The 20,829-nt window shown below is 59.6% G+C and overlaps 1 protein-coding gene across 4 annotated transcripts; it reads left to right on the top strand.

Annotated features, from left to right (window-relative positions):
- The first annotated feature begins 107 nt into the window (after window positions 1–107).
- Window positions 108–19,604, top strand: GRIN2C (glutamate ionotropic receptor NMDA type subunit 2C). 4 transcript variants are annotated; one of them, XM_054456293.2, is made up of 13 exons: window positions 108–153; window positions 6,514–6,915; window positions 8,968–9,566; window positions 9,889–10,003; window positions 10,813–11,024; window positions 11,209–11,374; window positions 11,646–11,799; window positions 13,627–13,752; window positions 14,078–14,307; window positions 14,694–14,854; window positions 15,362–15,549; window positions 17,088–17,320; window positions 18,047–19,604. In XM_054456293.2, exons 2-13 carry the CDS (start codon window positions 6,529–6,531, stop codon window positions 19,190–19,192), a joined length of 3,717 nt encoding a protein of 1,238 aa, XP_054312268.2. In that variant the 5' UTR covers window positions 108–153; window positions 6,514–6,528; the 3' UTR covers window positions 19,193–19,604. The 4 variants fall into 4 exon arrangements, with proteins under 4 accessions (XP_054312268.2, XP_054312267.2, XP_054312266.2 ...); XM_054456292.2 differs by having other exon boundaries at window positions 15,338–15,549; XM_054456291.2 differs by having other exon boundaries at window positions 14,042–14,307.
- Window positions 19,605–20,829: the final 1,225 nt, after the last annotated feature.

The raw sequence follows: 20,829 nt of genomic DNA, 5'->3' as shown, positions 1-20,829 counted from the left end.
CCACCCGCCCCCGCCCCGCCGCGCCCGGGCTCCGGCACCCGCGGAGCTGAGACTGAGCGCGCCAGCGCTCTGGGGCCGAGGCTCTGGGACAGACACCGCGAGGGAGGCGGCCGGCGCGGGCTCTCGTTGCCGGCGCAGCGCCCCTTCCCCTCGGTAAGTGGCGGGTGGAGGGCGGCGGGCGGCGGGCGGCGGGCGGGGGGCGCCAACTTCGCGGCCAACTTGGGGCTGGGTTCCCGCGGCGCGCGAGCAAGGATGACGGAGACAGAGGCGGGACACCCGGGGGGGTCGGACCCACGCAGGACTCTCGGGGCTCAAGGAGGGGGAGGCCGGAGGACCTGGACCCTCAAGAACCTGGCCTTGGGTTTTGACCCGGGCGGCCAGAGAGAAGGTGAAGAAGAGGCCGAGCAGACAGGCGCGCGGCGGACGCGAGAGAAGGACGCGGGCGAAGCGTCCAAGACGTTCGTCCCCAGGGTCGCCGAGCCCTCCTCCTCTTTCGCTTGGCGCGGCAGCACCGCGGGACCAGGGGAGTCTGGGCTGCCGCGGACCCAAACTGTTGCCGCTGGAAGCCGCTGGGGCGGAGAGCGGGGAACGGCCGGGAGCGGGGGCCGGGGCTGGGATCCACCAGAGCGAGGGGTTGGAAAGGAGTCGAGAAGGCAAAAGGGGGCTGTGCGGCTCCCCAGCCCAGTGCCCCGGTTTCCCCAGGTCTGCTGGGCACCTGCTGCGCACTTGCCTCGGCGCCCGGACCCCTTCCCCCGCCGCGAGTCCCGCTTCTTCCCCTTCCAGCTCTGCCCCATCTCCTCTGCCCCAGCCTAGCTCTCTCCCTCCTGCGACCTGGGAGAATCGGAGTGGGCTTCCAGAGTAGTGGCGTCTTGCAGATGCTGGCCCGTGCCCGGCTCCCGGGCTTCCAGAGCGCAAAGGGAAGGGTAGGCACAGAGGGCACTGGGCGAGCGAGACCTGGTGCTGGGCCCTGGCTGCGCACCAGCCGCCTGCGCCGGTCTCTGGGGGCTTTGCCCAGGATCCCCGACGGCGGGGAGGGGAAGCCCCGAGCCTCCTGTTTCCTGCCTAGGCGGGCAGGGCGGGGACACGCGGAGCAAAGGCACCCGGCAACCTGAACCCCCAGGTGCGTCCCGCGACCCTGCAAGGAGCTGCTGGGTGAGCAAGACGGGAATTCCCGCCAGGCCCTGATGCCCACCCCATTCGTCCACTCGGTTTCCCAGACCTGGTCGTCCAAGGGGACTTCTGGCTCGGTCCCCCAGCCCTCGGATGGTGGCGTCATCTTAGTTCAGCCCCTGACCCCGGGCCAAGGAAAATCGAGGAAAGAAACTTATTTGGGGAGGGTACCATTCCGCTGGCTGTATTTCAGAGCCCGTCCAGGTCTTGGCGGTGCTAGTGACTTTGAGCCTGTTTCTAAACTCCCGAAGAATAAGAGCGTGCCAGGGGCAGGTAGGCAGGTCCGGGACACCTGAGTTTGCCCAGGGCCCCCGGGCGGGCCTGGGCTGGTACTGGGGCCGCCTGCCAGGCTGGCTTGGTCCCCCCACTGCGGGACTCGGGGGTCACGACACAGCTTGGGGGAGTGGGGGTGGGGGCCCCGGAGCCGCGGACGCCGGCGGGGGGCAGCGTGGGGCGGGGGGCGCCGGGTGCGTGGTGCCCAGCTTGGCCGCCAGGAGGCGTGGCGCGGGTCCCCGCCCGGAGCCGCCGCCGCCGCCGCCGCCGCATCGCGAGTGTCCTTGAGCCGCGGGTGACGGTGGCTCTCGCTGCTCGCGCCCCCTCCTCCCGCGGGGGGAGCCTGATGCCACGTTCCCTATGAATTATTTATCGCCGGCCTAAAAATACCCCGAACTTCACAGCCCGAGTGTAAGAGATTCCTGCGGAGGGGAGGGGGCGGGGCGTCCCGGTGGCCGGGGGGAGTCCGGGCGGGGTCAGCGGAGACGGGGGCCGTAGCCTTGGCGGAGCGAGAACTCCGTGCCCCCAGCAGTGGGGCAAGCTAGAACGGCGGTCCTCTCCTCTGGCGCCTGGGTTCGGGTTTTGGCTGGGCAAAAGGGAGGGAGGGAAACCCGACGGCAAAGGAGGGGTGGCTCACCGGAAGGGCAGGGGGTACGGGGGTTCTGCTGGTGGGTGGGGAGGATTCCTGCGACCGAGTTTCCTAGCCTGGGAGAGGGAGAGCCATCGGTATGTCGGATGTGAGCGGGTGTGAGTGCGGGAGTGTGCATGTGTGTGCAGGTCCGTGCCAGGGCATCTGGCTGAGTTGTGAGGACCCGGGAAGGAGAAGGCCCCCAGCCTGGGAAGGTGCTCAGACCCTTCCAGATGCTGCTGTGTCCTGCAGGACTGACCACTGCCATCCTCTCTGGGGCTCTTTGGGGGATCTCTGTGTTTGTCAAACATTAGTTTAAGGGCTGTTTGTGGAAGGGGTGAGACCCTGAGTGGGTGGGTGGGCAGAGGTCTCTGAGACAATGTGTCTGCTCTCAAGGAGCCCACAGTCCAGTGTGGGGCAGGGTGTTCATGAGTGCACACACACCTGCCGCAGGGCAGAATGGAGGGGTGGAGCAGACGGCTGCACAGAGCTCCCCACCCAGGAGGGGAAGCCAGGGCAGGTGCCCCAGCCTGGCCGCAGACCCTGCGCCTGGAGCCTGAGGCATCAAGGCAGGTGCCTGTGGGAGAGGGATTTCAGCTGGGCCCTGAAGGAGAGTAGACTTCTGTTGGGATGAGGACATTCCAGCCTGGGGGATGCTGGAACAAGGCCTGGAGATGAGGGCAGAATGGGGCTGTTTGGCCAGCAGAATGGCAGAGCTGTGGGTTCCAGGGATGGGAGGACGGTTGGTTGCAGAGGGTGCAGAGGGCTCTGTCTATGGGACTAAGCTGTCTGGACTTCATTTGTGGGCACCAGGGAGCAGCTGTCCTGTGTGAGGAGGGAGCAGTGGCTGGAGGAAGGTTTCAGCAGTGCAGTGGGGCTGGGGCTGGGGGGGGTGGGGGTGGGGTAGATGGGAGGTGGGGAGGGGGAGGCAAGGGAGGAGATTGTGGCGGGGTAAAGCGGAGTTTGTCCCTCCTGCCTCTGTAGGGTGGCTGGGTTAGACGGGGTGATGAGACAGACTTCGGAAGCTCCTTGAGTCTGCCCCTTGCTATTTGGAGCCCAGGGACTTACCTAGTTTTGGCCCCTCCCTCTGGAGGTATTCTGGGATCCCTCCCCCATTTTAGGGCCCTTGATTAGAGGCACAACCTACCTCAACTCCCCCACCCCCCGACCCCCAATCCAGGAGGACACCTTCCCTTTGGAGAGAGTCTCTGGTGTCCCCAGCCCATGAGGATGCCTTCCTATTGGAGAGAGTGGGAATGAGAACACTTTCAGCTATTACCAGACCCTTATTCCTTCATGTGAATGAGCTCTAGGTCCTTGGCTAAGAAAAGGTCTTGACTGGGGAGGGTGGAAACTTGAGGGGAGTAGGGAGAGCAGGCTATTGGTGGAAAGAGAAATACGTTTAGAAAAAGGAGGTTGGAGATGCTAATGGCAGACTGCTTATTCTGCCCCTTTGCAGTTGAGGGAGAGCCTGGGCCCTTCATCCAGGGTCACACTGTCCAAAGAAATAAAATGGGAGCCACAAGGGCAATTTAAAATTTTCTGGTAACCACATTAAAACAAATAGAAACAGGTGACATTAATTTTAATAGTATATTTTCTTTGACTAAACATACCCCAAATGTTATTATTTCAACATGTAATCAAGATACAAATGTTTATGAGATTTTTTACATTCTTTTTCCCTGTTGTCTTCAATGTGCAGCGTGGGATGAAATTTTACACTGATAGCAAACTCCGTTTGGGTGAGAGATGTTTCTGGTACCCAATAGTCGTGTATGACTGGAGGCTCCTATACTGGGCAGCACAGATCTAGAGCTCATTACTGGGAGGCAGGGGTGGTAGGAGGTTTGGGGCTCCCCAGAGGGCAAGGAACCTCTAGGACCTGGAGGTGTGGGCAGAGGTGAGCAGACAGAGGCCGTGCAAGGGGAGCAACAAGCATGTCAGTGTCCTTTGTGGTCGAGATCTGACATCCCTGATTGGTGGTGGTAGCTGAGGCATGGCATGGCATGGCTAGGATCAATCCCTTGCCAGACTCAAACATGTCTCCAGGCTGTCAGTTCTGTCACTTTTGTGTCACTGTACTAGGGAACCATACACATGGGAAGATTTCAAGGGCGCCACCATGAGAGCAATATTCCCTTCCTTGCCAAAACTCTTGTCTTCTTGGCCTGAAATTCTACCACCTGGCACTTTAGCTTAAGGCTCTGACTGTGGTTAAACTACATCTCTCAGGAATGAGAACCCTTTCAGCTATTATCAGTCCCTTATACCTTCCTGTGAATGAGCTCTAGATCCTCAGCTAAGAGAAGGTCTTGAGGGGGAGACTGGGGAGTTTGAGGGAAGTAGGGAGAGAAGGGTGGAAAGAGAAATATATTTAGAAAAAAGAAAGTTGGAGGTGCTAACAGCAGCATGCTCATTCTGCAGATTTGACTCTAAGTTCCTGGAGGGCAGGGACCACGTCTCACCCATAGGGACATTCCACCATCCAGTGCCTACTGCAGGGAAGGGATTCAGCACACACGGGCCAATTGATGTTTCTACACTAAAGTCGGTCTAGTGGGTTCCCCTGGAGGGATCATTTCAGTGCCACCCTGGGGAGAAGAGGAACTTTCCTGAATGTTCCTGGTAGCCTCTTGCACTTCCCTGCTCTCTGGATTCCTTAGAGAGAACTAGAGATCCAAGAAGGCCCATATGTCTGTAAGACATTAGGCTTTGGATTAAAAAAAAAGAGAGAGATGGCTGGGCGTGGTGGCTCACGCCTGTAGTCCCAGCACTTTGAGAGACTGACGTGGGCGGATCACGAGGTCAGGAGATCGAGACCGTCCTGGCTAACACGGTGAAACCCCATCTCTACTAAAAAATACAAAAAATTAGCTGGGCGTGGTGGCGGGCGCCTGTAGTCCCAGCTACTTGGGAGGCTGAGGCAGGAGGATGGCGTGAACCCGGGAAGTGGAGCTTGCAGTGAGCTGAGATCGCACCACTGCACTCCAGTCTGGGCGACAGAGCAAGACTCTGTCTCAAAAAAAAAAAAAAAAAAAAAAAAGGGAGAGAGAGAACAATTTGGTGGCAGGCAAAAGGAAGGCCCTGTGAGAAAGCTGGCGCCTGCCCAGCCATTGTCTTGGGCCCCAGCCCTGAAGGGCATCTGCCTTTCGGAGGCGTGGTTTCTGGCAACTGCTTGATTTTCGTGAGCATTTCTGTAGCAGAGATGCGCAGATCCTGGGGGAGGCGGGAGGGCTGGAGTGGCAGGCTCACCCTGTCCACTCTTTAGCTCTCCCCTGCTCAGAAGTTTTGTTGGGGATGTGATGAAGATGGAAGAGACGGCAGCGCCGTGGCTGATGGCCAGCTGGGAGGGAGAGTGACATCCGTGGGCACCGCTCCACTCAGGCTTTGTGTTACCCTCACTGCTGTAGCTCTTGGTCCCAATCCAAAATAATGACATTTAGCAAGGGTACGTGTCAGGCCCCCGGGTTGGGTTCAAAAGATCCTGCACGCCGGTGATGGCCCGAGAGGCCAGCTCACCAGCTCATGTGTAACGAGACCAAACCCCAGCTCACCAGCTCGGGTTTTCGGGTACCCCTGAGCTCTGAACAAGTCAGCACTGTTGCACCCTGCTGCGGAAGAGCTGCTACTAGCTGAGGCAACAGAAGGAAGGGCTGTAGTGACGTCCAGTGCCCAGGAGGAGGGGGTTCTGTGCCAGGCAGAGCCGTGCAGAGGAGGGCCCTCGGGGCTGGCCCCATGGCAAGCAGGGCACGCTGACCAGTAGCACAGGCCCTGGTGAGAGACAGATGGAAGATCCGGTTTAGACTGTGGAGAGGACTGGTGGGTAGGGGCAGGGGTTGGGGGTGATGCAAGAGCTGTCTTCCTTCACCTGGCTGGGGGCCTGTCACCTGCAGGATAAGGTCACTAATCCCAGCAAATAGCCTGTTAGCTCATCTAAGTCCTCACACTGCTGTGATTATTTCAGGCAAGAAAACATGGCTCAGAGAGGCTAAGTGACTTCCCTAAGATCACACAGCCAGTTAGTGGCAGAACTGGGACATGAACTCAGATCTGTCTGACTCAAATCCATGCACTTGAACCCCAGACTAGCATTTTCAGTATGACTTTCTAGGGCAGAACCCGCTGGCTGAGTTTTGGAAGGCATCATTAGGCTGGAGGGCTGGGTCCCGGTCATGGCTCCTGTTCTTCCCCGGCCCTTGCTCTTCTGGGATGCCCTTGGGATGCTCTACTAACCTCTGTCTCTTTCTCTTTGCTTATGTCTGTCTGTCTCCCTCTCTTTCCGTCTGTCTCCCCCTCTCTCTGCCTGTCTTCGGGGAGAGAGGTTTTCCCCTCTTCTCTTTCATCTTCTGTATGTGTGTCCCTCTGTCTCTACTGTCTGTCCATCTGCCTCTCTCCAAACCTCTGTCTTCCTCCTTGTGCTTGTCCTGGTCTCTCCGCAGGACCCTCCGGTGGACATGGGTGGGGCCCTGTTGCTCACCTTGCTCTTCGGTGCCTGGGCAGGGCCGGTTCTGGGGCAGGGCGAGCAGGGCATGACGGTGGCCGTGGTGTTTGGCAGCTCAGGGCCGCCCCAGGCCCAGGTCCGTGCCCGCCTCACCCCCCAGAGCTTCCTGGACCTGCCCCTGGAGATCCAGCCGCTCACAGTGGGGGTCAACACCACCAACCCCAGCAGCCTCCTCACCCAGATCTGCGGCCTCCTGGGTGCTGCCCGCGTCCATGGCATTGTCTTTGAGGACAACGTGGGCACCGAGGCGGTGGCCCAGATCCTTGACTTCATCTCCTCCCAGACCCATGTGCCCATCCTCAGCATCAGCGGAGGCTCTGCTGTGGTCCTCACCCCCAAGGTGCATGTCCAAACTCATGTCCCCTCGTGCCTCAGGCCTGGAGCCAGGCTGGGGTGGGGGGTGCTTCGGTTCTGGGAAGCTGGGATTAGACGGGATGGGCAGGGAGGTGGGGGCTGAGGGCGTGATGTGGGTGATGGGGAGATGGTTATGGGAATGACATCCCATGTTCTAGAGGAGAGCTATTCTGGGCTGCCCTCACATTGTGTCTGGATGAGGGGTGGGCAGGGTGCAGGCCCACCTCTGGCTGTGGGGCTCAGGCCCCAGCCCTCCTCCTCTCTGCTTCCCTCAGCTTCCTAGGTCAGGGTGAAGACCCAGAGGGCCAGCCGGGCATGGAGGTGGTGCCATGCCCTCTGGGCAGTGGTAGTTGACCTGTAGGGTGAGCACTCCAGGGAACCCTGGGAGCCCTGGGGGAGGCAGAAACGGCCCTGCCCTTGCAGGGCTGGGGGAGAACGTTTGAAACACACATTCATCAGCAGTTACAACTGGGACAAGCGTTCTGAAGGAAAGACACAGGATGCTGTAAGGGAGCCCATGCATGGCTCATGCATAGGGTGTTGGCCAGAGAAAGTCTCTGGAGAAATGATGTCTAGGCTGCAGGCCTAAGGGCGAGCTGGTGGGGAGGGGGAGAGGCCCAGGCAGAGAGGAGCAGGTGGGATGAAGGTCACAAGGCGGGGAAGGAGCTCAGAGCTTTGGAGGAATAGAGGGAAAAGCCTGGAGAAGGAGGCAGGGGCCTGGCCACCTGGGAAGACATTTGGGCTTTTCCCTAAGCAAGTGGGCAGCCAGGGCAGCGCAAGCCGGCTGTGACAGTGGCCGTGGTCTGTGCCTGCCTTAGCCCTATGAGCTTCCTGGACCTGCCCCTGGTGATCTAGCCACTCAGGGAAGAGTGGAGGAGAGTCGAGGGAAGAGACTGATCTGATTTGCCTTTGTTTCATTAATTTTTATATGAAGAATTTTGAGTACACATTAAAAAGTATAAAGAAGGCTCATATATCCCCCATTCGCCGAGGCCATCCACCCCAGCCTCACCAGGACCCCCTTCCCCTTCTGTGTTAATTTGAAGCAAAGCCCAGGCATCCTCTTATTCCATCCATAAATATTTCAGTATGGATCCCTGGCAGATAAGGGCTTAAGAAAGTAAAACCACCATACATTATCACGTCTAAAAAATAATAAAAATTCCTTCAAATATTCAGGCAGTGTTCAAATTTCCCCATTGTCTCATAACTGTCATAAATGTTTATTTTGCAGCCTGTTTGCTCAAATCAAGAGCCAAATCAGGTCCACACGTGCCGGTTGGTTGGTGTGGTTTCTAAGTTTCTCTCAACCTCTGGGCCCCTCCTCTGTCTCTCCCTCTTTTTTCCTTGCAATTTGTTTGTTGAAGAAACTGCGTTGCTTGGCCTCTGAATTTTCCCTTGCTTTTTTAAAAGACTGGGACAGTGGCAGCAGTGAGACCAGTTAGGAGGGGACTGCGCTGGCTTTTGTGGTGGCAGAGGGGTGGAGAGGAGGAGCTTTCCCACCCTCAGGGCTTCAACCAGGATGGTGTTTCCCAGTCCTCTTGGGGCCCCGGCATAAGATCTCGGGACATTGGCTCTCAACCCTCATCGTGCTCTTAGGAAATACAGACGCCTGGCTTTGCACCTCTGGAATTCAGATTCAGTTGGTCTGGGGCAGCGCTTCTCAGTCTAGCGGGCTCAAGGATCGGCTGAAGAGCTTGTTAGAATACAGATGCCAGGCGCCATACCCAGCGACTCCGATCCAGTCGGTGTGGGGGGCGACCTGAGAATCTGCATTTCTGACAAACTCCCCAGTGGTGCGGATGCTGCGGGTCTGCGGGCCAGCGTGGTGGGCTGGGGGCCGGGCATGACCATGCTAATAGGCAGCGGAGAACCACGTTGGGGCGGGAGGGAGGCGCAGGCCAGAGGGCTCCCGGAATGCGGAGCATCCACCGGCGCAAGGGCGCCTGGAAGCTGATGGAGGGGCCGAGGTCGGGGAAGGGGCGCGAGGAGGTGCTCTGCCCTCCCCGCCCCGGCTCAGGCCCCGCCCCGCCCCCAGGAGCCGGGCTCCGCCTTCCTGCAGCTGGGCGTGTCCCTGGAGCAGCAGCTGCAGGTGCTGTTCAAGGTGCTGGAAGAGTACGACTGGAGCGCCTTCGCCGTCATCACCAGCCTGCACCCGGGCCACGCGCTCTTCCTGGAGGGCGTGCGCGCCGTCGCCGACGCCAGCCACGTGAGCTGGCGGCTGCTGGACGTGGTCACGCTGGAGCTGGGCCCGGGAGGGCCGCGCGCGCGCACCCAGCGCCTGCTGCGCCAGCTCGACGCGCCCGTGTTTGTGGCCTATTGCTCGCGCGAGGAGGCCGAAGTGCTCTTCGCCGAGGCGGCGCAGGCCGGCCTGGTGGGGCCCGGCCACGTGTGGCTGGTGCCCAACTTGGCGCTGGGCAGCACCGATGCGCCCCCCGCCACCTTCCCCGTGGGCCTCATCAGCGTCGTCACCGAAAGCTGGCGCCTCAGCCTGCGCCAGAAGCTCCGCGACGGCGTGGCCATTCTGGCCCTGGGCGCCCACAGCTACTGGCGCCAGTATGGAACCCTGCCAGCCCCGGCCGGGGACTGCCGTGCTCACCCTGGGCCCGTCAGCCCTGCCCGGGAGGCCTTCTACAGGTGGGCACCTGCCCGGGGCATAGGGGTAAGGAGGTGGGGAGCGCTTCAGGGGAGCTGGGTGGCAGTGAGCTTGGGCTGGCCAGCCACACCTCTCACTAGCTGCATGCCTGGGGCCACATTACCCCACCTGTCTGGGCCTTAGTGTCCTCATCTGAACAAACAGCAGGTGTCAGGGTGTGGCAAGGATCGTGGGGCCAATATAGGGAAGCACTTTGAACAATAAACACAATCAATGCCACCTGCTGTCAGTGGCAGCGGTGAGGCAGAGGCAGGGGGGTGCTTGGTCCTTGGCAGGGCTGCAGGCATCTCTCCCCTCTGGCAGGCACCTACTGAATGTCACCTGGGAAGGCCGAGACTTCTCCTTCAGCCCTGGTGGGTACCTGGTCCAGCCTACCATGGTGGTGATCGCCCTCAACCGGCACCGCCTGTGGGAGATGGTGAGAAGGGGGTGAGCCCAGGGGCCCTCAGTGTCCTCTTATTTTGTCCCTGCCTCCTCTCGTGCCCACAGCTGAGCAGAGAGTCCCTCTGTCCCTTATCCAACCCCTCATCTTCCAGGTCTCAGCTGAAACAAACATCTCCTCCATTGGGAAGCCTCCAGGTGCCCCGGGGTGGGTGAGGTGCCCTGCTCTGGGCTCCCATAACACCCCGGCTTCCCTCTACTATAGAACATTTCAAGTGCTCCTATCTCCTGGTCCTGCCCCTGCAGGAGTAACCCATGACCATGCTGGCCAGGCAGGCTTGTAAACAATATGCAGAGACCAGTGCTTGAGTAGACGTGTGCAAAAGATTGTGGGATTGGAGATGAGGAACAGGAATTAGTTCTGCCTTCAAGGGAAGAAACTGGGGAAGAGGTCACAGAAGATGGGATATTTGAGCTGGGCTGTGGAGGTTTGAGTAGGAGCCCACCAGGAAGAGGTGCTAGCCTGGAAGAGACAGAGGGGCAGAAGAGTTTGGAGCATGAAGGGCCTTGAGTGCTCAGCTAAGGACTTTCTGTCAAAGTCAGGGGGGACCAGTACAGTGAGCGAGACAGGGTCAGGTCTGGGCTTTAGGAAGATGCTGTGGGTCAGTGTGGAGCTGTATGAACACAGGGACCCACGGCTGGGGGAGGCTGTCAGGAGCAGCCCTACTCTGACCTGCCCTAGCATCCCTAGGTGAGAGAGGGAGATTCTTGGCCCTGGCAGGCTCCACCCAGAGGGTGGGGGCTGTAGGGCTGGAGGCCCCAGGCTGAGGCTGTCACCCTCCACAGGTGGGGCGCTGGGAGCATGGCATCCTATACATGAAGTACCCCGTGTGGCCTCGCTACAGTGCCTCTCTGCAGCCTGTGGTGGACAGTCGGCACCTGACGGTGGCCACGCTGGAAGAGCGGCCCTTTGTCATCGTGGAGAGCCCTGACCCTGGCACAGGAGGCTGTGTCCCCAACACCGTGCCCTGCCGCAGGCAGAGCAACCACACCTTCAGGTCTGCAGAGTGCCCTGGGAGGCTGGTGTGAGCTGGGTGCTGCCGTGTGATGGTCAGGTGTCGTGTATGTCTCATGCTTGGGTGTGGGGCAGGGGTCCACATGCCAGGCTGGGAGGAGTGGCTGGGGCGGGGCTGGCCACGACATGCTCTGACTCCTGGTGGTCTCATGATGGCATGGCTGCAGCAGCGGGGACGTGGCCCCCTACACCAAGCTCTGCTGTAAGGGATTCTGCATCGACATCCTCAAGAAGCTGGCCAGGGTGGTCAAATTCTCCTACGACCTGTATCTGGTGACCAACGGCAAGCATGGCAAGCGGGTGCGCGGCGTATGGAACGGCATGATCGGGGAGGTAGGCCCCAGCCCACTCCCTCCTCACCTGCCCTGCCTGCCCGCCTGCTGCCCAGGCCCCATGTGGCTCTCAGATGCCCTCTAGAGGGGGGCATGGGCTGTCACCAATGATGACTCCTGGGGTGGTCAGTACTGAAAGCTGAGCTCTGAGGGCCCCAGAGGGAACAATTGACTTAGCTGGTGGGTGGTAGAAGGGGTGTCTGGAGGTGCCTGTGCAGCATGTCCACCCCACGGGAGCCCCTTTTTCAAACCTCCGGCTGTCCGGCCCCCAGGTGTACTACAAGCGGGCAGACATGGCCATCGGCTCCCTCACCATCAATGAGGAGCGCTCCGAGATCGTAGACTTCTCCGTGCCCTTCGTGGAGACGGGCATCAGTGTGATGGTGGCTCGCAGCAATGGCACTGTCTCCCCCTCGGCCTTCTTGGGTGAGGCCCAGGGTGGGCAGAGATGGCTCCGGGGGCAGAAGGGCCCACGAGGAGGGTGTGTACAGCTTGGGTGGAGATGGGGAGTTGGGTGGGCTCTCAGAGGGCAAGCACAGCAGCCTTGGGTCTTGGAGGTTGGCTGGAGGTGAGTGGAAAAGAGACAGAAGTGAAGTCAGTGTTCGGTTCTCGGTATGGCTGCCAGGTGAGGGTGGGCTTGGGGGTGTGGAATGGGTCTTGGTGCCACTGTGAGTGGCAGGAAAACCCGGCAGGCAGGCTGGCCTCAGGATGGGCCATGGCCCAGGACCGTGGAACAAGTGGGGGAGGCCCATGGGGAGCTGAGGAGCGAGTATAGTGTGGGAAGAGATGTGTTGCTTCCTGGGTGAGGAGTCTGGCATTGATTGGGCAGCCAGGTCCCATGCTGGGTGCTGGGGCTACAGCCGTCGTCTTTGCCTTCCCAAAGTGCCCAGTCAGAGGCCACGTGGGACATGAAGTGTGAGGTGGCAGAGAGCTGTGAGGACAGGCGAGGGGCAGGGGAAGAGCTGAGGCTGGCCAGACAGGAGTGGAAACCCCGGCTCTGCCCTGTCCTGCTGTGTGGCCTTGGGCAAGTCACAGAACCTCTCTGAGCAGGCTCCTCAGCCACGGAAGAGAGAGGAAAAAAAACCCCACTTCATAGCATAGCAAGTGCTCATGGCAGGAGTGATTTCCCTCCCTCCCTCCCTCTCTCCTTCCCACTCTTCCTTTGTTTCTTTCCTTTTTTTTTTTTTTTTTTTTTTTTTTTTTGAGACGGGGTCTTCCTCTGTCACCCAGACTGGAGTGCAGTGGTGCCATCTTGGCTCACTACAGCCTGGAACTCCTGGGCTCAAGTGATCCTCCCACCTCAGCCTCTTGAGTAGCTGGGACCACAGATGCATGCTGCCACACCTGGCTAATTTTTGTATTTTGTGTAGAGACAGGTTTTCACTATGTTGCCCAGGCTGGTCTCCGAACTCCTGGACTCAAGCAGTCCACCTGCCCCAGCCTCCTAAAATGCTGAGATTACAGGTGTGAGCTACTGCACCTGGCCAATAGTAGTGATTTCTTTTCTTTCCTTTTTTTTGAGACTGAGTCTTGCTGTCGCCCAGGCTGGAGTGCAGTGGTGCACTCTCAGCTCACTGCAACTGCCGCCTCCTGGGTTCAAGTGATTCTCTTGCCTCAGCCTCCTGAGTAGCTGGGACTACAGGCATGTGTCACCATGCCTGGCTAATTTTTGTATTTTTAGTAGAGACAGGGTTTTGCCATGTTGGCCAGGCTGGTCTTGAACTCCTGATCTCAGGTGATCCACCCGCCTTGTCCTCGCAAATTGCTGGGATTACAGGCGAGAGCCACCAAACCCAGCCAGCAGTAGTGATTTCTTACTCTAGGAGACAGAAACAGTCTTGTCTGAGGCCTGGGGTGGGTGTCTCCAGTTCCCTGGGCACGGGTTTCCATGTTGGTAGCATGAGGAGTAAAACTTGGCCTCAGGGACTCTGATTCTAGGCGGAACCACCAGATCATCCACGTGGGGCCAGGCAGGGGTTGTGAAGTCAAAGGAACGTTTCTTGGGGTGGGTGACTTGTACCTGTCCCAGGGAAGTGGGGGGCGGGGGGAGACCAAGGATGCTGGAGAGCCTGACCTCTTTCGGGGGCGTCTCCTGGGGCTCTGCTGCTCTGAGTCAGGGGCCCCCTTGGCTGGGTCCGCAGAGCTGGTGGGCCCCTACTTTGATCACGTGGACCTACCTGTCTTCACCCAGTGCTTCTGGGCTGGGGGCAGGGAACGTGCCAAGGCCTCTGAGCTGCCTCCCTCTGTCCCCAGAGCCATATAGCCCTGCGGTGTGGGTGATGATGTTTGTCATGTGCCTCACTGTGGTGGCCATCACTGTCTTCATGTTCGAGTACTTCAGCCCCGTCAGCTACAACCAGAACCTCACCAGAGGCAAGAGTAAGCCTTGCCTGGGCCTGGCAGGAGGGGTGGGCTTGGGCACCCTGAGGGCTGGGCTCAGGGGCGACAAGTCCTCCAGAGAATACCTTTGGGAGGTCCCTTGCCTTTGGATGGCACATGCTGGGGGCCAGTCAGATGACACACACACACACACACACAAACACACACACACGTGAGCTCACTTCACCTGGCGAGGGAATGGCCAGGATGGGCTCCCCCCCAAGGCCAGGCTGAGACCGGAGCTGTGCAGTCGGGCGGGCTGAGCCCTGAGCCCTTTCATGGTGGGCAGGAGGAGCTCCAGCGTCCCCCCACCTCTTGCCTCCAGAATCCGGGGGCCCATCTTTCACTATCGGCAAGTCCGTGTGGCTGCTGTGGGCGCTGGTCTTCAACAACTCAGTGCCCATTGAGAACCCGCGGGGCACCACCAGCAAGATCATGGTTCTGGTCTGGGCCTTCTTTGCTGTCATCTTCCTCGCCAGTTACACGGCCAACCTAGCCGCCTTCATGATCCAAGAGCAATACATCGACACTGTGTCGGGCCTCAGTGACAAGAAGGTTGTGGGGCCATGGCTGGTGGGGGTGGGGGGACACTGAGGGTGGGGACAGGATGTGAGTGGGCAGACCCAGGACAGTCAGAGGCTGGGGAATTTGACCTGGAGGCTGGGGCAGGAAGCAGCTTCAGGGCCTGCTGAGGAGGGGTTGGGGGCTGGGGCAAGAGATGGCTCAGGGCCACCGACTGACAGGCCTTGGGTAAGTCTCTCCCTGTCTTGGGCCTCAGAGTCTCCATTTGGAAAACACAGGAGTGGCCTGGACAGCCTCTAAGACCTTCTGCTCTGACTATGCAAGTCCACACTGGGGCTGGGCTCTGGGGTGGGTTTGGGGTTTTGGTGCCTGGAAGGCTGGAGGAAGGGTTGTGACTGGCTGCTGCCCTCTGCCTGCAGTTTCAGCGGCCTCAAGATCAGTACCCACCTTTCCGCTTCGGCACGGTGCCCAACGGCAGCACGGAGCGGAACATCCGCAGTAACTACCGTGACATGCACACCCACATGGTCAAGTTCAACCAGCGCTCGGTGGAGGACGCGCTCACCAGCCTCAAGATGGGGTGGGTCCCCAGCCCTGCACCCACTGTCTCCATCCACGTGTCTCCCCAGTGACCAGCCTTAGCTCTCAATTTAGGGACAGTGGGACTGGGCTGTCCTGCAGGACTCTGAGGGGGTGGAGGGAGGAGGTCTTGGGGACAGAGTGGAGCTTGAGGCAAAAATGGAAGGCCACCACGTGTCTCAGAACACAGCTGTGGTGCCGATCAAAGTTCAGCCTCAGCCTGAGGTGGTGGTTGGGTCATTATCTGAGTCTTAGGAGCACGGAGAGGGTGGGCAGAAAGGGTGGTGTGTCTTCTGGGAACAGACAGTCCCCTGGCCACTCTGCGGAGGAGGGTGGGAGGGGTCCTCACTCGATCCAGGACCCAAGAGAACCAGACAAGGCTCTGCCCATTGGTCCCTTCCGGGGGTGCCCAGCAGGCTCACGTGGTTTAGACCCCTGTCACGCCCCAGTTTCGGTGTCCCCTCCCCTCCCATATGGTCCCTAGCTCTGAGGCTCAGCCTGTCCCCAGGAAGCTGGATGCCTTCATCTATGATGCTGCTGTCCTCAACTACATGGCAGGCAAGGACGAGGGCTGCAAGCTGGTCACCATTGGGTCTGGCAAGGTCTTTGCCACCACTGGCTACGGCATCGCCATGCAGAAGGACTCCCACTGGAAGCGGGCCATAGACCTGGCGCTCTTGCAGTTCCTGGGGGACGGTGGGTACTGCCACTGCTGGGATGCCCAGGGTGGGCTGTGGAGCCCAAGGTTGTCAGTGTTTCCACCACCACTCAAGTTCCCAAGGCCTGTGGGCAGGGAGAGGTCTCTGGGGGGTGAGAGGTTGGGGCAGTTGAGGTGGGCAGGTACTAGGAGCAACTGGAGAGAGACTTGAGGAAGGGATAGGTGTGCAGGGAGGGAGCAGGAACTGGGCTAGAGAGTCCCTGAAGGGCAGGAAGACGGGAAGGGGCTCAAGCCTCATGGTGGGGGTGGGGATGGGTGGAGTGGCTGAACCCCTTTCTTCTTCCCCAAGACCCCTCCCCTGATCTCTCCCAGATGAGCACCCCCTTTGCTCCGTATAGTATCTCCATGGCCATCTTGAGATTATGGATCTGCCCAGTCCCACATGTGTGAGTGGTCCAGCCCAGCCTGTCCCCAAACCCAGAGAGAGCTTTGTGTTTAGAGGAGTTCCATTCTTGTTAGATAAGACATGGTCTAGACTGGGTGTGGTGGCTCATGGCTATAACCCCAGCACTTTGGGAGGCTGAGGTGGGAGGATCACTTGAAGTCAAGAGTTTGAGACCAGCCTGGGCAACACAGCAAGATCCTGTCTCTATAAATAAAATTTTTAAAAAATTAGCCAGGCATGGTGGCACACACCTATAATCCCAGCTACTTGGGAGGCTGAGGCAGGAGGATCCCTTGAGTCCAGGAGTTTGAGGCTGCAGTGAGCCATGATTGTGCCACTGCACTCCAGCCTGGGCGACAGAGTGAGACCCTGTCTCAAAAAAAAAAAAAAAAAAATCTGATTTCTGAAACCATATAATAAAAAGAGCGGCCAGGTGAGGTGGCTCATACCTGTAATCCCAGCACTTTGGGAGGCCAAGGTGTGAGGATTGCTTAAGTCTAGGAGATCGGGATCAGCTTAGACAACATGGGGATACCCTATCTCTACAAAAGATACAAAAATTAGCCAGGTGTGGTGGTGTGCCTGTAGTCCCAGCTACTCAGGGGGCTGAGGTGGAAGGATTGCTTGAACCTAGGAGATCCAGGCTGCAGTGAGCCATGATCACACCACTGGGTGACAGAGCACGACTGTCTCAATATAATAATAATAACAATAATAAGAGCAATCACAATGTGTGTCTCTTAGGAGCCTAGGCCTTTTGTCTCTGTGTGCCCAGCTCCATGAGTGGCATGTAGATGGTTAATAAGTATATGAAGAGGAGTGAATGAATGAATGCTAACATTTACCCAATCAACAAGCCTTTACTGGGGGTGCACAGGGGGAGGACCCAAAGGCCAGCATTGCCCACCCCAGCCTCCACCCTGCTTTCCTATTTCCTTGCTCACTGACCCTCCACTCCCCACCCCAGCATCCTGCTCCAGCCAGGCTGGATCCCCATGTGGTCTGCTTGAGGAAGAAGTGGGTGGCGCCCTGCCCCAGATCCCTTCTTACTCCAGGCTTGTGGTGAGCTTTGTGAGGGGGTTGCTTATAGGGGGGTTTCCTGAGCCAGATGTGTACACCCCCCAACTCCAGGAGAGACACAGAAACTGGAGACAGTGTGGCTCTCGGGGATCTGCCAGAATGAGAAGAACGAGGTGATGAGCAGCAAGCTGGACATCGACAACATGGCAGGCGTCTTCTACATGCTGCTGGTGGCCATGGGGCTGGCCCTGCTGGTCTTCGCCTGGGAGCACCTGGTCTACTGGAAGCTGCGCCACTCGGTGCCCAACACATCCCAGCTGGACTTCCTGCTGGCTTTCAGCAGGGTGGGTGCCCACCCCTCCCCACACAGGCCAAAGTTTTAAAGGCACCTACCCAGATAAGTCTGGGCTGGCCATGGCCCATTTCCAGAGGTAAAACCAAGGTTCTGGCCCGGCTCATGGCTCACACCTGTAATCTCAACACTTTGAGAGACTTAGGCCAGTGGATCCCTTGAGTCCAGAAGTTCGAGACCAGCCTGGGCAACGTGGCGAAACCCCATCTCTACAGAAAATAAAAGAATTAGCTGGGCGTGGTGGTGCGCGCCTGCAGTCCCAGCTACTCAGGAGGCTGAGTTGGGAGGATTGCTTGAGCCAAGAAGGCAGAGGTTGCAGTGAGCTGAGATGGCACCACTGCACTCCAGCCTGGGCGGCAGAGTGAGATCCTGTTTCTAAAAAAAAAAAAAAAAAAGCCAAAGTCCTGAGAGGTGGCATGGCTCACCAGGGTGGCAGGGTTGAAGAGGGTCAGAGCCCTCCCCCCACAGGTGTGCCCAGGTTGGAACCTTCATGTGCCAGGTGCTAGCTAGAGTGATTAGGAGAATGAGTCAACCTGGGCACTCAGACCACTCATTCATCTGCAAAGCACAGTGCCTGGCGCATGGGAGATGCTTCACAGTTAGCTGCTTCCTGAGACTTAGAGAAGGCTGGTGATGCCTTGGGACCAGGCGGGGACAATGGTGGCGGGTCCCTGAGCGGAGGGCGCTGCTCACGGCCTGTCGTCTCCCTACTGCCCAGGGCATCTACAGCTGCTTCAGCGGGGTGCAGAGCCTCGCCAGCCCACCGCGGCAGCCCAGCCCGGACCTCACGGCCAGCTCGGCCCAGGCCAGCGTGCTCAAGATGCTGCAGGCGGCCCGCGACATGGTGACCACGGCGGGCGTGAGCAGCTCCCTGGACCGCGCCACTCGCACCATCGAGAATTGGGGTGGCGGCCGCCGTGCGCCCCCACTGCCCCCCTGCCCGACCCCGCGGTCTGGCCCCAGCCCATGCCTGCCCACCCCCGGCCCGCCCCCAGAGCCGAGCCCCACGGGCTGGGGACCGCCAGGCGGGGGTCGCGCGGCGCTTGTGCGCAGGGCTCCGCAGCCCCCGGGCCGCCCCCCGACGCCGGGGCCGCCCCTGTCCGACGTCTCCCGAGTGTCGCGCCGCCCAGCCTGGGAGGCGCGGTGGCCGGTGCGGGCCGGGCACTGCGGGAGGCACCTCTCGGCCTCCGAGCGGTGCGCGCTCCCAGAGCGGCCCCTGTCGCCCGCGCGCTGTCACTACAGCTCCTTTCCTCGAGCCGACCGATCCGGCCGCCCCTTCCTCCCGCTCTTCCCGGAGACTCCGGAGTCGGAGGACCTGCCGCTGCTCAGGCCGGAGCAGCTGGCCCGGCGGGAGGCCCTGCTACACGCGGCCTGGGCCCAGGGCTCGCGCCCGCGTCACGCTTCCCTGCCCAGCTCCGTGGCCGAGGCCTTCGCTCGGCCCAGCTCGCTGCCCGTTGGGTGCACCGGCCCCGCCTGCGCCCGCCCCGACGGCCACTCGGCCTGCAGGCGCTTGGCGCAGGCGCAGTCGATGTGCCTGCCGACCTACCGGGAGGCCTGCCAGGAGGGCGAGCAGGCAGGGGCCCCCGCCTGGCTGCACAGACAGCACGTCTGCCTGCACGCCCACGCCCACCTGCCGTTTTGCTGGGGGGCTGTCTGTCCTCACCTTCCACCCTGTGCCAGCCACGGCTCCTGGCTCTCTGGGGCCTGGGGGCCTCTGGGGCACAGGGGCAGGACTCTGGGACTGGGCACAGGCTACAGAGACAGTGGGGGACTGGACGAGGTCAGCAGGGTAGCCTGTGGGACGCAAGGCTTCCCAGGACCCTGCACCTGGAGACGGATCTCCAGTCTGGAGTCAGAAGTGTGAGTTATCAGCCACTCAGGCTCCGAGCCAGCTGGATTCTCTGCCTGCCACTGTCAGGGTTAAGCGGCAGGCAGGATTGGGCTTTTCTGGCTTCTACCATGAAATCCTGGCCATGGGACCCCAGTGACAGATGATGTCTTCCATGGTCATCAGTGACCTCAGTAGCCTCAAATCACGGTGAGGGTTGGGCTTTTGCTGTCCTCTTATCATGCTGAGTTCTGCCAGGAGGGTGTGCTGCGGGGGTCAGACTCCTGAGGCTCTCCCTGCCCTGGGGCTAGCCAGTTACTGGTCATGGCTGCTGTGGGCATGGAGGCTGGAACTTGTGGTTGAAGCAGGCCCATCCCGATCTTTGCTCTACCTGGCTGGAGTTTCTTCTCATCAGAGCACTGGGACATTAAACCAACCTTTTACAACACACTGGTCCTGGCTGCTTCATTCTGCATTCTGGAAGGGGCACAGCACAGGCCGTAGACAACAGGGCATCATGGGAGTATCCCAGGTGGGGTGTTTGCCTAAAGCAGGTGGGCAGGTCCTCTCAGGGAGGCGGAGCCTTGGGAGTGTCTGGGAGGGATATGGGAAGGAGGTGAGGCTGAGAGGGGGCTCTGGGCAGCAGAAGCCACTTGGTATTCAGGGCCAGCTCCCACCCATCCTGGCACCGGATATAACGTGTGTGCTCAGCACGGGGGCTCTGGTGATGATGGATGGTGTTCATCCCTCAGTCTCCTTGAAAAGGGAGGCTTGTGCCAGGGGTGGTGGCTGTCCTGTCCTGCCCTGCCAGGGACGCCCTGGGGAACCTGACAGTGCCATGGTGGCAGAGGCAGAGAAAGGTGTGGAGCTTGTAAGCTTGCTAAACCCTGGCTGGCCGCATTCTCTCCGTGGCTGACACGCGAGGCTCGGAACTGCCTGGGCTCTGGAATCCTGGTGCAGGTGGCTGCCAGGGTCAGGCACAGCTTGGCCTCACTGGTGCCAGGACTCCTGTGGTGGGAGAATCTGCCTGCGGTCTCTTCCTCTCCTCCCTCTGGGGCTTCTAGCCCACTTCCTTTTTCTATCACACATCTTTGCCTCTGGCCCATCTGAAAAGATGGCTTTTGCTTACCATTTTCAATGTTTTCACATCTGCAATTACACTTATCCTCCCTACAATGACTGTGGAGCAAGCAGGCATTCGTTCTTCTATCCGTTCCACAAACAGTGAGCACTATTGATTCTGTCAGACCCTTTTCTAACGGCTGAGGATGTAAAGGCCAAGTCCTGGCTGTCCTGACAAGCTGGGTGGAGGCAGGCCAGAGGCTAATTCCACGTGACAGAGAGGAAGCTGCGAGGGGCGGTGCTGGCTGTCTCTGCCAGTGCCCTCCCCCATAGCTCCTTGCTGGTTCCCAGGAAGCCAGGCTGCCTCTTTAGTCTCTGAAGACCCCACTGTTTGGGTTGGGACCATGAGAACTGGACTTTTTTTTGGGTTAGTTTTAGGGGTGAAGGCAGCTCCATTCTTGGTAGGAGAGTACCCCAAGAGTGGGTGGCCCTGTCCATACAATTTCACGCTCTCTACCCTATGGGTTTTTATGGGCTGGATCCAGGTTCAGGACAGCAGGTTGGGAGTGTGTCTAGGTGAGTGCTGGAGGCCAGCACTCTGGAAGGGAGCT

Source organism: Pongo pygmaeus, chromosome 19 (assembly GCF_028885625.2).
Source record: "Pongo pygmaeus isolate AG05252 chromosome 19, NHGRI_mPonPyg2-v2.0_pri, whole genome shotgun sequence".
NCBI classification, from domain to species: Eukaryota; Metazoa; Chordata; class Mammalia; order Primates; family Hominidae; genus Pongo; species Pongo pygmaeus.
This window is presented reverse-complemented; position numbering and strand designations above follow the sequence as displayed.

Bases quoted from the DNA above. Each gene is read 5' to 3' on its own strand.
- GRIN2C (XM_054456290.2), top strand. From the start codon at position 6,529: ATGGGTGGGGCCCTGTTGCTCACCTTGCTCTTCGGTGCCTGGGCAGGG. The intron at 14,855-15,337 runs GTGGGTCCCCAG...TATGGTCCCTAG, and splicing joins CTCACCAGCCTCAAGATGGG to CTCTGAGGCTCAGCCTGTCC. The intron at 15,550-17,087 runs GTGGGTACTGCC...CCCCAACTCCAG, and splicing joins CTTGCAGTTCCTGGGGGACG to GAGAGACACAGAAACTGGAG.